Raw genomic sequence first — 16,214 nt, 5'->3', positions numbered from 1 at the left:
GTATCAGACTGCAAAGGTTCAAGTTCCAGTTTTGTTCTAGATCCCAGCTTCCTGCTAGCACACATCCTTGTGAGGCAGATGATGCCTAGTAGTTTGGTTCCCTTCCACCCACATGGAAGACCCACAGTGGTCCCCTGTTCCCAGCTTCAGGCTGGTCCATTCCTGGCTGTTGTGGGGGCATTTGGACAGTGAACCAGTGGATGGGAGATTCTCTCTGTCTGCCTGTCACCGTCTGTCTCTGCCTTCCAAACAAGCAACAACAAAAATTCATGTATACTCTGCAATATATAGACATAAGTTTATTTATTAAATATATTAGAGAGACAAATATGTTCATGATAGAAGGCAAACATGTGGTTGCTTGTGTTTAAAAGAATAAATGCTTTTAATGTAAACATATTACTTGAACTGAGAAATTGGGAGAACCTAACAATAAACGAGATGTACATCTCGCTCAATTAACTTAGTGGTGTTAGAATTAGCTTCGCTGATTTTCTTTTTATAAGTGAGCTAGGCATCAGTGACATGATTTGAAAAGTAACAGGCATTCAGTAATCTCCAATAGGACTCATGATTATTTTGAATTAGTAATAACAATAATATGAAACTTAGAACCACAAAAAGAAAAGTTTCTGGGGCCAGTGCTGTGGCGTAGCAGGTAAAGCCGACGCCTGCAGTGCCAGCATCTTATATGGGCACTGGTTCTAGTCCCAGCTGCTCCACTTCTGATCCAGCTCTCTGCTGTGGCCTGGGAAAGCAGTAGAAGATGGCCCAAGTCCTTAGGCTCCTGCACCCAGGTGGGAGACCTGGAAGAAGCTCCTGGCTTCTGGCATCGGATCGGCGCAGCTCTGGCCATGCGGCCATCTGGAGAGTGAACCAGTGGATGGAAGACCTCTCTCTCTCTCTCTCTCTCTGCCTTTGCTTCTCTCTCTCTGTAATTCTGACTTTCAAGTAAATAAATAAATCTTTTTAAAAAGTTTCTTACCCCATTCCCTTTGCATTTTGTTGTGGCATTACAGGTATTTTCTGTTAACTGAACTTTCCTGCAGGTTTGGTTTACACAATACTAAAATAAACAAGACATTTCATAATTAATACAGATTTTATAAAATTAAAAAACCATAATGATTTTATATATACATAAGAGAAGCTCAGGATGAAGAATTTATTAATATTTTCCTGATTCAGTTATAAATATCTTGAAATTCAGTTATAAATATCTTGAAATTCTGATTTTAAAAAGTCAATAAATGTTTGAGGCTGTTTTCCTGGCTTGGCTTATGTCATAATTACATGCGGTTTTGGTATCAACGTTTGCAACCGAGATTGGGTTAGAATCTCCATCAGAAGAAGCTGCGGTATCTATTTTTAGATTTATTTTTTATTTATTTGAAAAGCAGAGTTACAGAGAAAGAGCAAAGGACAGAGTGAGAGACATATGAAAAGTCTACAAAACCACTAATTATCAGAAAATGCAAATGAAAACCACAAAAAGACATCATCGTTCACCTGTTAGAACAGCTATAAAAAGAGTAATGATAGTGAATGTTGCATTGGATGTAGAGAAAATAGAACCTTTTACCCTGTTGGTGGGAATGTAAATTGGTATAGCCACTCTGAGTTAACAGTATGTAAGTTCCTCCTAAACTAAAAATCAAACTTGAGCTTGCACTTAACCAAGCTTTCCCTGTAGATTTTTGTTCTCTCAACCTTCTCACATGTGTATCTGAATCACATACATTAAGCAGATAATTTAGGACATAAAAAATGTCAACTATAGTTTTTTGTGATGCAAAGAAAATTGAAAACTCACCACGGGAACTTTATGATGTAAAGCGATTGGGACTTTAAAAATAAATAAACAAACAAATAAATAAATCACCTTACAGTTAATGAAATTCCATGCTTAAAACACATATGTGGGGCCAGCGCTGTGGTAAAGCCTGCAGTGCCAGCATCCCATATGGGCTCCGGTTCAAGACCCGGCTGCTCCACTTCTGATCCAGATCTCTGCTATGCCCTGGGAAAGCAGTAGAAGATGGTCCAAGTGCTTGGGCCCCTGCACCAGGAGACCCAGAAGAAGCTCCTGGTTCCTGGCTTTGGATCAGCACAGCTCCAGACAGTGTGGCCAATTGGGGAGTGAACCAGCGGATGGAAGCCCTCTCTCTCTCTCTCTCTGCCTCTCCTCTCTCTGTGTAGCTCTGACTTTCAAATAAATAAATAAATATTTTTTAAAAAACACATATGTCCTTTTTCCACGTGAATACTCATAACCAGTTAATCCAAAAACTAATGCTAATGAATAACTGAAACTTAATATTTTCAACATTAATTATAAGGGAAATAAATGCCAGCACCAGGTTCAAAGTCATTCAGCATAGCCATGATAGTCATCATGAAATACAGGATCAAATAATTCACAGATTCAGTACCGCTAAATATCAGTGATCACATTTTGTTACCATCTGCGGACCACATGCTGTGCCATCAGCCACATACGCATAATCTCTCCCGTCTGGTCTCACGGATGACGCAGTGGTCATGGATACACACACATGGTCACGACCATGTGAAAAAGTTGCGGCTGGAGCATCGCCTTCCTCTGCATTTTTACTTGGAACAGCACAAACTAATTTTCCACACAGAACATCCCTGCAAGTGGGAAGCAGAAAACTCCTTACATTTTGTCTTACCTTAGTTAGTAACACAGATATTGCTTTGCTGATGGTACAAAGCCATCAAAAATGTGAAAACCAGAGCATCAGCTTGTGGTGCACCCCAGCTTTGTGGACCTATGCGGCAGAGCTGGATACGTGCAGCAAAGTTGTACTGAATTTTTTTTTTTTCTTTTGGACAGGCAGAGTGGACAGTGAGAGAGAGAGACAGAGAGAAAGGTCTTCCTTTGCCGTTGGTTCACCCTTCAATGGCCGCCGGGGCCAGTGCGCTGCGCCGGCGCACCGCGCTGATCCGATGGCAGGAGCCAGGTACTTCTCCTGGTCTCCCATGGGGTGCAGGGCCCAAGCACCTGGGCCATCCTCCACTGCACTCCCGGGCCACAATAGAGAGCTGGCCTGGAAGAGGGGCAACCAGGACAGAATCCAGTGCCCCGACCGGGACTAGAACCCGGTGTGCCAGTGCTGCAGGTGGAGGATTAGCTTTTTTTCTTTTTTTTTTTTTTTGACAATACTGAATTTCCTATCACAGTTCAGCTTTGTTCTGCAGCCTCCAGTTTTCTTAGGGAGCTCATCATATTTTAACCTACTTTATAGGAAAATTCCTCGTTTGCACCGTCAATGTTTATGGGGATTGGCTAACGGTATTTACTCTTTCTGCCTCTTGGTCATGTGTACGTTTCTGATTAAGCCTGTGCTCCCTGTCGGGTCTCTAGGCAGTCCCTTTCTAAACCACGCAGGCTTTTCATTTCTAGTCTAAACTTCTTCCACCATAGTGATATTTTCAGAATATCTAAGCTTGTCTCTCAAGAATTTAGGAACTCTGCCAAAAGCAAACCAAGGGTAATCCCACAGATACTTTGCTTTGCTATTTATAATATATCATGGGGGGCCGGCGCCGCGGCTCACTAGGCTAATCCTCTGCCTTGCGGTGCCGGCACATCGGGTTCTAGTCCCGGTCGGGGCGCAGGATTCTGTCCTGGTTGCCCCTCTTCTAGTCCAGCTCTCTGCTGTGGCCAGGGAGTGCAGTAGAGGATGGCCCAAGTGCTTGGGCCCTGCACCCCATGGGAGACCAGGAGAAGCACCTGGCTCCTGGCTTCAGATCAGAGCAGCGCGCCGGCCGCGGTGGCCATTGGAGGGTGAACCAACGGCAAAGGAAGACCTTTCTCTCTGTCTCTCTCTCTCACTGTCCACTCTGCCTGTCAAAAAAATTATAATATATCCTGGGATAGAATACTGGCTTCTCTAAGAGGCTTCCAGTATCTGTAGGCCATCTCCTGGGAAATACTCTCCACTTTTCTTTTCTTTTATTTACTTGAAGAGCAGAGTGATGTAGGGGGGAGAGAGAGAGAGAGAGGGAGAGGGAGAGAGAGAGAGAGAATCCTCCATCCATTGGTTAATTCCCCGAGTGGCCATGGCCAGGGCTGTTTCAGGCCAAAGCTAAGAGTCCAAGTCTCCCAATGGGTGGCCGAAACCCAAGCACTCAGGCCATCATGTGCTGCTTTCTCAGGTGCATTAGCCAGCAGTGAGCTGGATCGGAAGCCGAGCAGCCGGGACTTGAACCAGCACTCATATGCCTGGGATACCAACACCACAGCGGCAGCTTAATCCACTACATGACAATGTCAGCCTCTCTGTGTCACTTTCTGATTTTGGAATAATTTAACTGTCTAAAAAATATCACCCTTAATGAAAACAATCATTTTTACCTATTGATATGTATCTAATAAGTAAGCTATTATTTTAATAAAAGTCTCCTTTTTAGGATATTCTTTTGACCTAAATGACCATTGGGATCTTTTTATGTTACTAGGACTAGTAAAAATTAAAATGAGGCTGGATGTCAAAAATCTAAATCAATTGCCAAACTTTTCTTCCCTCAAACATAGCTTTTATTTTATTTATTTATTTGACAGGTAGAGTTACAGAGTTACAGACAGTGAGAGAGAGAGAGAGAGACAGAGAGAAAGGTCTTCCTTCCATTGGTTCACCCCTCATATGGCTGCCACGGCCGGTGCTGCACCGATCCAAAGCCAGGAGCCAGACGCTTCTTCAAGGTCTCCCACACGGGTGCAGGGGCACAAAGACTTGGACCACCTTCTACTGCTTTCCCAGGCTATAGCAGAGAGCTGGACTGGAAGAGGAGCAACTGGGACTAGAACCTGGTACCCATATGGGATGCCGGCGCCACAGGCGGAGGATTAACCAAGTGAGTCATGGCGCTGGCCCAAACATAGCTTTTCTAGGTCCTCTCTCTGATTTTAGCTCTGCTCTCTGTGACATACAATTCAAACCAGCTGCACATAGAAGTTTCTTTCCAGCCTGGCTATGGAGTAGACACTCTTCCTCCAAACACTATTTTCTCAACACTTGCATTTGTGGTTGACTTGTCCAAAATGATTTTACATTTCTGAAAAGGGATCCCAGCCCCCCAGAGCACATGAAATATGCTAGTGATCGATTTCAAGAGTTTTGGTAGTGGGTAAAGCTGCCACCTGCAGTGCAGCTTCCCATATGGGCGCCAGTTCGAGTCCCAGCTGCTCCACTTCTGATCCAGCTCTCTGCTATGGCCTGGGAAAGCAGTAGAAGATGGCCCAAGTCCTTGGGCCCCTGCACCCACGTGGAACAACCAGAGGAAGCTCCTGGCTCTTAGTTTTGGATCAGCGCAGCTCTGGCCATTGCAGCTAATTGGGGAGTGAACCAGAGGATCGAAGACCTCTCTCTCTCTCTTTTTCTCTCTCTCTCTAGGTAACTCTGCCTTTCAAATAAATAAAGAAATCTTAAAAAAAAAAAAAAAGAGTTTTAGTACCATCACCAGATCAGATAAAATGCAGAAAGGAAACGTGGTATTGTTAACTTTCACACTGTCTTCCATCTTTCTTTTCTTGTCTCCCATGGGTATTCTTAGATCAGGGAGAGACTGTGCGGCAGCTGTGCCACGTTATGTCCTTGCTGTGATCTGCGGTCTAACAGTGGGCCTGGTGGCTGGTGCCCTGCCCTGGTCCCCACCAGTGTGTGGCTGTTTACTCCTTGTCTCTCGGAGATTCTATGTGATCCCTGCCGTCAGCAGTCGCTCTGTGGTTCCGCATCCACCCGTTCCGTATCACAGTTCTCTTGTGTTGGGACCTGTGGGAAATCTTGCAAGTTCTGAATGCCATGCGTGATCCATGACAAATTACTGTGTGGAGGGGGCTCTTCTGTTTTTGTTCTTTGAAAGATTTATTTATTTGAAAGACAAAGTTACAGAAAGAGGTAGAGCCACAAAGAGAGAGAAGTCTTCCATCTGTTGGTCCACTCCCCAAAAGACTGCAATGGCCAGAGCTGAGCTGATCTGAAGCCAGGAGCCAGGAGCTTCTTCTGGGTCTCCCACGTGGGTGCAGGGGCCCAAGTACGTGGGCCATCTTCTACTGCTTTCCCAGGCCATAATAGAGAGTGGAGCAGCCAGGACTTGAACCACCGCCCACATGGGATGCTGGTGCTGCAGGCCAAGTCTTTAACCAGCTGTGCCGCAGTGCCAGCCAAGGTGGCTCTTTCTAACCTCACCTAGCCAGACACTTTCCCCATCCATTTTTACATTGCCACAAAGGAACCCTGCTGTTTGAAACCAGGCTGAGTGTGGCGCTTATCTAAGGGTTTGACAGTTTTTCTTGCCTGCGCTTTGGAGGCTTAGAGTCCCGCTTCTCCCTATATTACTTGGCTTCATCTGGGTGTTTACTGGTCTCTTCTCTTGCTCTTTCTTCTCGACTCTAGTTTGGTCACCTCACTGTCATGATTCTTTTATTTTCAACACCCAGATAAAATTCAGGAAGCTTTTGTCAGAGGACAGGAGCTTCCTTTACTGGGTTTTATGAATCCCTTTGTTATGTGGCTTACAGTAAAGCCGTGTTCCCACAGTCCCAGTGTCGCTACTGAGATCTATTCCCATGCTTTACACACCAGTGTTTTGGAAACAAAGGAAATAAAAATGAAAACTTCCTTTTCTCAACATCGCTTACACTTAAAACAACTGCTTTAGGATTTTTTACATTTGTTTAATACATGACTCCATTTTAATTATTAATATAGCATAGTTCCTATTTTTTAGCAATTTGTGCCCACTTCCTTCCTCTAGTAATAATCAAAAGCATTCTTTTTTATCCATTTTCATCCTTAGGATGATATCAGAAAATAAAAAAATCAGGAAATCAAAGAGTGAATGAAGAAAAATGCATTTGTGATATTTGAAAATATTGTCCTTTTCTACTATTTACTGCTTATTGTGATTTTGTGTCTCTTCACAAGAAATACGTAATTTGTATGATTCAGAAAAAGATCGTTTTCTATATACATACTTGTGTTTGCAAGGTAACGGCTGTGAATTGTTAAAGCCACAGTTTCCAGACGTATTATGCAGAGAATTAACTTCTTCAAAGCAGGCCAAAGGAGCACCTTGAGCACCTAAAAATGCAAACATGTCAATGCAATGATCATTCTTAATTAAATGTTTGTTTAAAGAGGCTAATGAAACTTATTTCCAAAAAATAAAAAAGTTACACTTGACCATGCTGTGGTATCCATTGCACCCTGCCAATGCGAGTGGAAAGAAGCAGAGCTCTCACCCAACACAACACAGAGAAGGACTGCATCTCACACAGCAGGTTACTCCTCCTGGGGGAGCAAGCACTTCTAGGACGATGGATATTAGATTGGACCATGTAACTTAACTCTTCTTACTCAAATGAGAAATCCAAACCAAGTCACTTTCATTCAGAAACCTTTGGAATGAGTTCATGAATTGCCATACCATCTTTTTTCTCTGACAAGGGATCAGCGACATTTCAAGTGGATGTACATCTCTCAGGCTGGCTATAACAGGGAAGGCGACTTGGAATTTTTTTTTTTTTTTTTTGACAGGCAGAGTGGACAGTGAGAGAGAGAGACAGAGAGAAAGGGCTTCCTTTGCCGTTGGTTCACCCTCCAATGGCCGCCACGGCCGGCGCACCGCGCTGATCCGATGGCAGGAGCCAGGTGCTTCTCCTGGTCTCCCATGGGTGCAGGGCCCAAGCACTTGGGCCATCCTCCACTGTACTCCCTGGCCACAGCAGAGAGCTGGCCTGGAAGAGGGGCAACTAGGACAGAATCCGGCGCCCCAACCGGGACTAGAACCTGGTGTGCCGGCGCCGCAAGGCAGAGGATTAGCCTAGTGAGCCGCGGCGCTGGCCGCGACTTGGAATATTGAAAAAACACACAGGATGTGTAGATCTCAGAGACTTTCTATGTCATTCAACACAGGAACTCACACTTAGAAATTGAGGGCTACCCTAAAACGCATCTAAAATATGTGGCATTGGCGTTAGAAGCTTGCAGTAATTAATGAGAAAACCATCATCAAAGCTTGAAAGGTGAGGACACTGTGCTCTGTGACGCTGAAACATTCGGAGGAACTATCTCTTCCTGCATTTTAGGATAATGGCCTTAGTAACCACGCTGCCTCAGGCAAAGGGATAAGGCAACAGAATGTGTCCGGTTACCCTTGGCTGTGTTTGGCCAGGTGGTGTAAGTATCCAAAGAAATAGATAAGCTAAACTCTAAAGAGAATCAGCTGTTTCAATAGCAAGAAGGAAAAGAATAGGGGAGGTCCAGAAACGTGCCTGTCCTGCGAGCTTGGGGATGGATAATGAGAGATGCTGGCAGATAACCTGGGCAAGTCTTCACAGCTCTTGCTGGTTTGAGCCGTTTTATGGTGGACACCCTTTGACGGGTATTAACCAGAAGGATTCATTCATGAAATTTTTGCATTTCTTGACTACTTCCTTGTGTCTATTCATAAATTTCTTTCCAGAACTTATGTTCCCAATGTTCTAATCTTTCCACACCTTTCCAGGCTCCCCACCAAGCCAGTGGGCCCTTTGTCACCAACCATGGGTACCTTTCAATATCTCCTTTCACAAAAAAGGATGACCAGGTGGTGGTCTGTGTCCTTCAGTGCTAGTCCCAGGTTAGGCTGTTGTGGGGCTACTGTTCCCTGTAGCCTGAATAGTTACTGAGCCAATGCATCTGTCAGAGCAGCCTGGGTGCATTCCCGCGTGTCCGGAGGTCGTAATGAAATGCAGGTATCCACAGGTGTGAGGTGAGGGAGAACCAAGCTGTGAGAAGGCTGAAGAGCACGACTGTCTGGATTTCCTGCTTGCAGGCTTTTCTTCTGTGTTCTCTTTCTGTGTGTGCCTGAACTAGGATAAATTACTTCCAACTCTCTGGCCCTACCACCTCTCACAGCGGCTCTGACACAGCCGGTTAGGATGTGCAGTTCTGAACTCATGGTCACGGTTTCCTGCAGTCAGCTTCTTCACCTCTCCAAGGCCCAGTCACACTCCCAGGACCACTCTGCTAAATCCCCATGCTTCTCCCGGTTGGGCGGTGGCCTTGCTCTGGAACACCGGGACAGCGCCCTTCTCCGAAGCGGCCTGGCCACGGAATCCATGTGACATTTTCTCATCATCCAACACGTCTCATGTTATTGAGTCTGCAGGACAAGGCTGCTGGCCCTGCAGGCTGGAACCACTACAGAGCCATTTCTTGCTTTTCCATAAACGAAATTGAGTATTTGTTTCCCTATGTGGACTCCCCTGCCTCCAGAATCCAAACAGGCTACCTGGTGTCGTACTTTCTCCTATTTCACGTGAGATGCAAGATGAAATAGCCAACACGGGTTTGGTCGAGCAAAAGCAGCTAGACATTTTGTAAAACACACACTTCAATGAATAGCCGGGTGTGTTCTGTCCTGGAAAGGATGCCCCTTTGGACAAATTCTGAAGGAGAGTATGGGAACAGACTACAGATCATGAGTGTGCAAAGTGGAATTTCAGAATATGATTTGCCATGCAGGTGTCTAACAATGAGCTTTAAACATGGAGTTCTGCTCCGGTAGCTAACTACTCAAATCAAACATCAAATCAGGAGAAACACAACGTACAGTATCATTTCTTCTTAGAAAAATCTCAAACACACCTGCGAAATTAGGCTTTCTTTAATTCAAGTTTAATCTCTGGCAAGTTTATTGCACAACGCCTAGAGCTGTGTGGCATGGTTATATAATCTATAGAGTGATTCAAATTTGTGGTAATAAAACATGAAAAAGAAAGAGTCATACCTTTTCCAAATATCTTGGCACACTGGTTATCAATAGTTTGGCATTTTCCACCATAGCAGTATGCGGTTCCCAGCCTGCAGAATTGGCCATTCAGTGCATATGTGTCCGGAACACAATCACTAGATGTTCCATTGCAATACTCTGTAAAATCACACTCTTGATCGGTGCTCTTTCTACACGGAGTGCCTGCTACTGAAAACTAGAGAAAGGAAAAGACAGTCAAACTCTGTGCGTTACTGTTCTCAGTTACAGAAGAGGTTTATTAAATAAAATATGCCTGGTTAAAGGTAGTTGAGGGATAGCAAGGTTCCTAAGACAACGGGTTTTCCAAAAGCAAACACCAGGTACAGGATTCATTGTGGAGCCCCAGGAAAAGTGACCGCGTCAGAGGGAGAAAGCAATGCCTCTGACAGAAGGCTTGCAGCTGCCCACATGCTCTGGGTAGCCCACTGCGAGGCCATCTGATTGAAGCAGCATCTACAAGTAGAACAAGCAGGTTAGTGCAAAAACACCCGCTTCCTGAAGCTGCAGGCACACTGCTTTTACCTTTTTGCTCTTGGAGAACGCTGTGGTTTGCATAGGACTGCGCTCCTCAACTCAGGTAGACATCTAAGTCCCCAAGTGCTGCCAGAGGGGAGGCTGGACCCAGCTGTAGGGTCTGGGAGAGCTGCGCCCAGTGAGGGGTCTTTAGGTCACCGGGCTGTGCTCTTGGGATATAGTGCTCTTGAAAGGCTTGATTATTTAAGCTGGGTTGGGCCCAGTCTCTGTATTTCCTTCCTGGATCACCCTTTGTCCCACCTCTGTAGTTGTTCCACCATCCTCCACCTTCATTAACTGACTGAGGCCACCAGATATGCAACTGGGAAGCTCCACGTATGGAAGCGGGAATAAGCCTTCCTCCTCCTAAGTAGTTCCTCTCACATATCTTAGATGCAGTAATGGGAAGCTGACTAACATGAAGCGATCCAGAAGCCACCCTGCCCGGTTTCAGTCCCTGACTGTGACTCTTAGCTCAAGTGTGTGGGTCAGATAATGTTACACTTGTAACCTTGGCATTGTCTCATAGAATTGTAAGTTGTGTTAATTTGGCTTAATAGAATGTGTACTTAGAACAAGACTTGGGAAACAGTGTACATGACTACTGTCATCGACTCTATCACCATATTTGTTATTTTCTGACGGTATAAAGACCTCCTTGACTACCAGTCTGAGCATAGTTGGTGAAATTTTTTTTGTGGGGCCAACTGACTAATTTAGGTAGCCACTGCCTTCCATAGTGAACTTCACCATGCCCAAATGCCAACTTGCTACATATACCGAGGCTCTTCTCTTCCTTTCCCTCTGCCTCAAACATACACTATAACTTAGTTTTATTGAATTTATATTTAATAATAAAAGCAAACATGAATGATAAATGAGTGAAATGGCACTTTAAAAATGACTCAAGGAATCAGTCAGCTTAGTTTCATAAACTGTAAATATATTCCAAAAATTAACTATGATAACTATTTTCCTAGATAAATAATCACTGAGAGAATTCATTTTCACCAAACATAAATTACACCAAATGAAATAGTAAAATAAGACCTTCAGGTACAAGGAATATGATACTAAACAGATATCTGCAAAAGAAAGTAGAGATGGAAATTGAATAAATGATGTCGACTATAAAATTTGCTCCTTATTTTACTCAATCTAACAGATAAAAGACTAATATAATGCAAAAATTATAGTTATGTATTTTGTGGTTATAACATATGAGAATGTTTTTTATCTTTTCAAATAAAGAAATTACCTGAGCGTCAGAGAAAGAGATGAGAGAGAGAGAGAGAGATCATCTTCTATCTCTGTTTCACTCCGTGAAATAGCTACAATGGCCAGATCTGGGCCTGGTTTAAACCACGAGTCAGGAACTCCAAACAGACCTCCCACAGAAGTAGCAGGGGCCCAAGTACTGGTCATCTACTCTGCTTTCCCAGGTGCATGAACGGAGATCTGGATTGGAAGTGGAGCAGCTGGGTCTCTAAGCAGTACTCCAATACAGGATACTGGCATTGCAAACAGTAGCTTAACCCATTGTGCCACAATAGGGGCCTAACCGTTTACTTATCAAAGTATGAAAATTCTTCATATGTTCTGTATACTACACAGTTTGTCTGCTATTCATGTTAAGTTTTTCTTAATCTATTATTATTAATTTGACTTTATGATTTCTTTGAGTTGATGTTTTATATAGTTTATATATATTTATTTATAAATATTTACATAAAACTATACATATAGTTTTATATATATATATATATGTTTGTCCTGTTTGATAAATTAGTAGATGGTAAACTTTGTGGTTTTGATATTATACAATAGTCTGTACCCATCTGATATGCCTTTTTTATTGCATAGTGTTTTCCTTACATACTTGTGTTTATGCATTTTGTGTTTTGTTACACTTCGTTGCTGTTGTATTCTTTTCATCAATTCCACAATGACTCAGCCACTACAGTTTTCTGTTCTTTCTTACAGATGTCAGGAACTTACCTCACACTTTGATGTGCAGCATGGTCCAGAACCACATTTTACTGAGTCTTTCAGTTTGCAAGTATTATAATTGCAGCATTTTTTAAGTTGACATTCCTAGAGTTGCATAAGGAAAAGGATTTGTACATTTCAACCAACTAAGAGTTCTTTTTTGGAAAGCTCAACTTCTTTTTTTTTTTTAGAAAACTTTTATTTAATAAATATAAATTTCAAAAGTACAGCTTTTGGATTATAGCAGCTTTTCCCCTGATAACCACCCTCCCACCTGCAACCCTCCCATCTCCCGCTCCCTCTCCCATCCCATTCTTCATCAAGATTCATTTTCAATTATCTTTATATACAGAAAATCAACTTAGTACATACTAAGTAAAGATTTCAACAGTTTGCACCCACACAGAAACACAAAGTGTAAAGTACTTTTTGAAGACTATTTTTACCATTAATTCTCATAGGACAGCACATTAAGGACAGAGATCCTACATGGGGAGTAACTGCACAGTGACTCTTGTTGATTTAACAGTTGATACTCTTATTTCTTATGCTCTTGCAAACTAACCTAAATCCCGCAGGAGCCTCCGGCGGATGCTATGGAATCAGCAGTGTGTGTTGTAAAGGACCAAACAGTCAGCACATTCAAGCTGGCTTACCGTACGGTCTGTGTGTCACTGCATAAATCTGGTGCTGCGGCACGAAAGCAGCCATAGCCTCCAGACAAACCAGTAGCCACCCTGTCTGCATCCCAGTAAGATTCCATTCCCAAAAGTAGTGGGGGCTGCATCTGGCCTACGGGCGCGGGTCGCAGAACTCTAGAACACCCTTCCAGATTCGCTCACCAGAGCCAAAAAGGCTGGGACACCTGTGCACCGGCAGACCGTGTGATCATCTGAAGGCTGGCCCTTAGGTCCTAACACATGCAGCACACCGCGTTGGTGGCTAAGCACTCAGGGCCACAGGCAGCATCCCAGCGGAAGGTCTCTGTATGTGAAACCAAAGCACCTTGCAGGAACAGGCTATGGAGAGATGCTGGTGGCCATCGACAGTCCAGGTATCAACACCAGTCAGCCCACAGCCTGTGTTTGGAGTATGCAGATCTAACTCCAGAGTGGGCTGTTTCCTTCAGTCCTTCAGTAAAAACAGCTAGTATTGATCGGCAGGTAGACGGTGCCTACCGCAATGAACACAGTACCGCACATGAACACAGAACTGCTTATTGGAAAGCTGAGATGGCATTGGAAAATCTGTAATAACTGGAAACCATTCTCTCATTCTCTCTCTCTCTCTCTCTCTCTGTGTGTGTGTGTGTGTGTGTGTGTGTGTGTGTGAGATTGTAAGAGTAACTCATCCATAAAGATTTTCCTTTGTGGAATACAGGATTCGGAGAATTTCTGGTGCTGGAAAGGAATGCAAACATGTGGTGATCCTTTTGCAGGAGGAAGGAATTCACGTAACTGCTGGGGGATGAATTATGCAGGACAATTTTGAAAATACAAGACGGTTGTTAGGTATTGTTAAACAATGAGAATTACAATAGACTGAATGTGTGGTGTCACCTGTTGTCAGTTTTTGTTGAACATTTGATTGATGGAACTATGGTAAAATACCTATCTACATTCAGAAACAAGCAAGTAGTAAAAATAGATCATCTATGAACTGATAATTACAGGATTGTTTGAGAACGATTAAGAAAACCCACTAGAATGTTTAAAAATTCCTGCAACCATAAGAGACAGAAATATCTGGACCAAACTTAGCACATTTGTCCAAAACACAGAATGAGGCCATATGAGTAACGAACTGAATAATCAATCAATAGGACTTTGTTTTGGCCTCAACCATAGCACTGTATCTGCTGGCTCGATTGTGAGCAGCTACAAAAACCAGTGTTTCTTGACATCCCTCCTTCTCAGCTCAAGAAACATGGGAATGTGATTCACATATGTGAGTTTACCCCAGTTCTCTTATTTGAGTGAAACACTGAAGACTCGGTGGGTATATAATTCCATAGCTACAACACAAACGTGTTTCACTGGAGATGCAAACGCTTGGTTCAGATTTACATGTTTGCTGCTTACCTCTTCATCACCACAGTCACACTCCTCACTAGGTTCCAAAACCCCATTACCACACACAGCTTGGTTCTGATAGAATGGCTGCAACTTCGAAAGGTTCCGAAGACATTTCACTTCAAAGTTAGAAACAACATTTTTATACTCATGCAAGCTACAGTTGCTAAAATTCTTCACACCACTGGAACTCCTAAAGTGAAATAACATTTCTCAGGTGAGTAACCCTTCCTAATAAAATCCACATATAATACAAAATTCCACACAAAACCGTTTGAATAACAGTGTGGCTCAAATAAAAATTTGCGTCTTAGAAAATCATAATTTAATTTTAGTGTTAGTACTGCTTACCTTAACATGCTCCACAAAATTGTATTTCTTAGAAATTTAATGTGAATGGATGGAAAACGATATTACAGGCAAGCATCACTTAATGATGGTGATACAGTCTGAGAAATTGATCATTAAACAATATTGTTGTGAACAACTTCCTAGTGCCCACACAAGATGTCCAGAGCATGCCAGCTCCTACAGTCTGATCATTATGATCTATCTAGCTATCTATATGTCTGTCTATATGTAATTTTAATAGATACATGACAGTTGAATGGACACGTAAACTGTTGGCTTCTTGTAAGGAAGACTAGCAAACTGTAATAAAGTGAGCTAGGGCAGTTGTCTCAAAATACTTTGATTTCTTATCCAGAGTTCCAAGTTCTGGGGAAGAAACATTCAAGTCCCATTATTTTGGGAGAATTCAGGCTCTCCTATGTATGGCCTGGCCTTCTTTCTGAATCCCAGGAAACTTAACTCAAAAAGCTCAATTCTCTCTTTCCTTTGCATGTGCGACTGAGAAGCTAAACCTAGTGGATGGAGTTGGAGCTCACAGTAAATTTGCAATTGCAAATTCTGTTTACTTCCTAACTGATTTCTAAGGTCCAATCGCCAAGACAACTGCTTTACACCTTCTACAAAAGAGCTTACATTCCTTCCTCTCAGGGAACTGTCCTCATCTTCACACCTCTATTAATCAAAGTACCCATCTCTCTACTTTCCTAAACCCCTATCACAATCAATCAATACAGCCACATCTTCCACTTTCATACTTGCCTCCACAATTTACTCACTGCGTCTTTCCTAAGACTTACATGCGATGCCATCAACCCCTTTTCTCTTATTTCTAACAGTCTACAGATAATATGAGCTGTTCAAAAAGTTCATGGAAAATAGGATTACTTGGTACATAAAACATGAAATCTGCATAGGACTTTGAAAGTATACATCTCCCGTGAACTTTTTCAAGGCCCTTCATATGAAATGTTTCCCATTTAAAACTTCCCCTTTGATCACAAATTCTGGTTCCTACTCAAAAAAAAGTCTATATTTACCATCTCCACTTTGTCACCTCTTGGAGTTCATCAAGTTCCTTATTATAAAATATGGATTTGGATTATAATGAATTTTAAAACCTGTAAAACTTACAGTTTTGTAGGAAGTCATTTATTTGATTAGTGCTAATATACATATACAATTGACTTTTCTAGAGTCGTCTCTCTTAAAGAATGTTTTATAAAGATTGTTAAGAGTTAGGGTTATGGTTGGGGTTAGGATTATTGGAAAGGCAGAGTTACAGAGAGAGAGGGCGAGAAAGACAGAAAGAGAGATATTCCATCTGTTGGTTCATTTCCTAATTGGCCTTAATGGCTAAGGCTGGGCTGGGCTGAAGCCAGGAACCTGGAACTTCATCTGGGTGCAGGGGTCCAAGGACTTGGACCATCTTCTGCTACTTTCCCAGGAACATTAGGAGCTGAATTG

At 42.9% G+C, this 16,214-nt stretch overlaps 1 protein-coding gene across 8 annotated transcripts in view; it reads right to left on the bottom strand.

Annotated features, from left to right (window-relative positions):
- Positions 1-16,214, bottom strand: part of ADAM18 (ADAM metallopeptidase domain 18) — a 62,211-nt gene that overhangs the window by 14,003 nt on the left and 31,994 nt on the right. For 6 of the 8 annotated variants that reach the window (XM_070069672.1, XM_051832360.2, XM_008273933.4 and 3 more), the window contains 6 exons: positions 14,409-14,592; positions 12,337-12,432; positions 9,802-10,000; positions 7,004-7,109; positions 2,463-2,652; positions 986-1,066 (listed from right to left, as the gene is read on the bottom strand). In XM_070069672.1, coding sequence (XP_069925773.1) covers positions 986-1,066; positions 2,463-2,652; positions 7,004-7,109; positions 9,802-10,000; positions 12,337-12,432; positions 14,409-14,592 — 856 coding nt within the window. Of the gene's footprint in view, positions 1-985; positions 1,067-2,432; positions 2,653-7,003; positions 7,110-9,801; positions 10,001-12,336; positions 12,433-14,408; positions 14,593-16,214 lie in introns of all 8 variants that reach the window. The other 2 variants (XR_011386886.1, XR_011386885.1) reach the window with 2 other exon arrangements.

Source organism: Oryctolagus cuniculus, chromosome 2 (assembly GCF_964237555.1).
Source record: "Oryctolagus cuniculus chromosome 2, mOryCun1.1, whole genome shotgun sequence".
Lineage (NCBI taxonomy): Eukaryota > Metazoa > Chordata > Mammalia > Lagomorpha > Leporidae > Oryctolagus > Oryctolagus cuniculus.
Note: the sequence above shows the minus strand (reverse complement) of the source record. Positions and strands in the feature narration are given on the sequence as shown.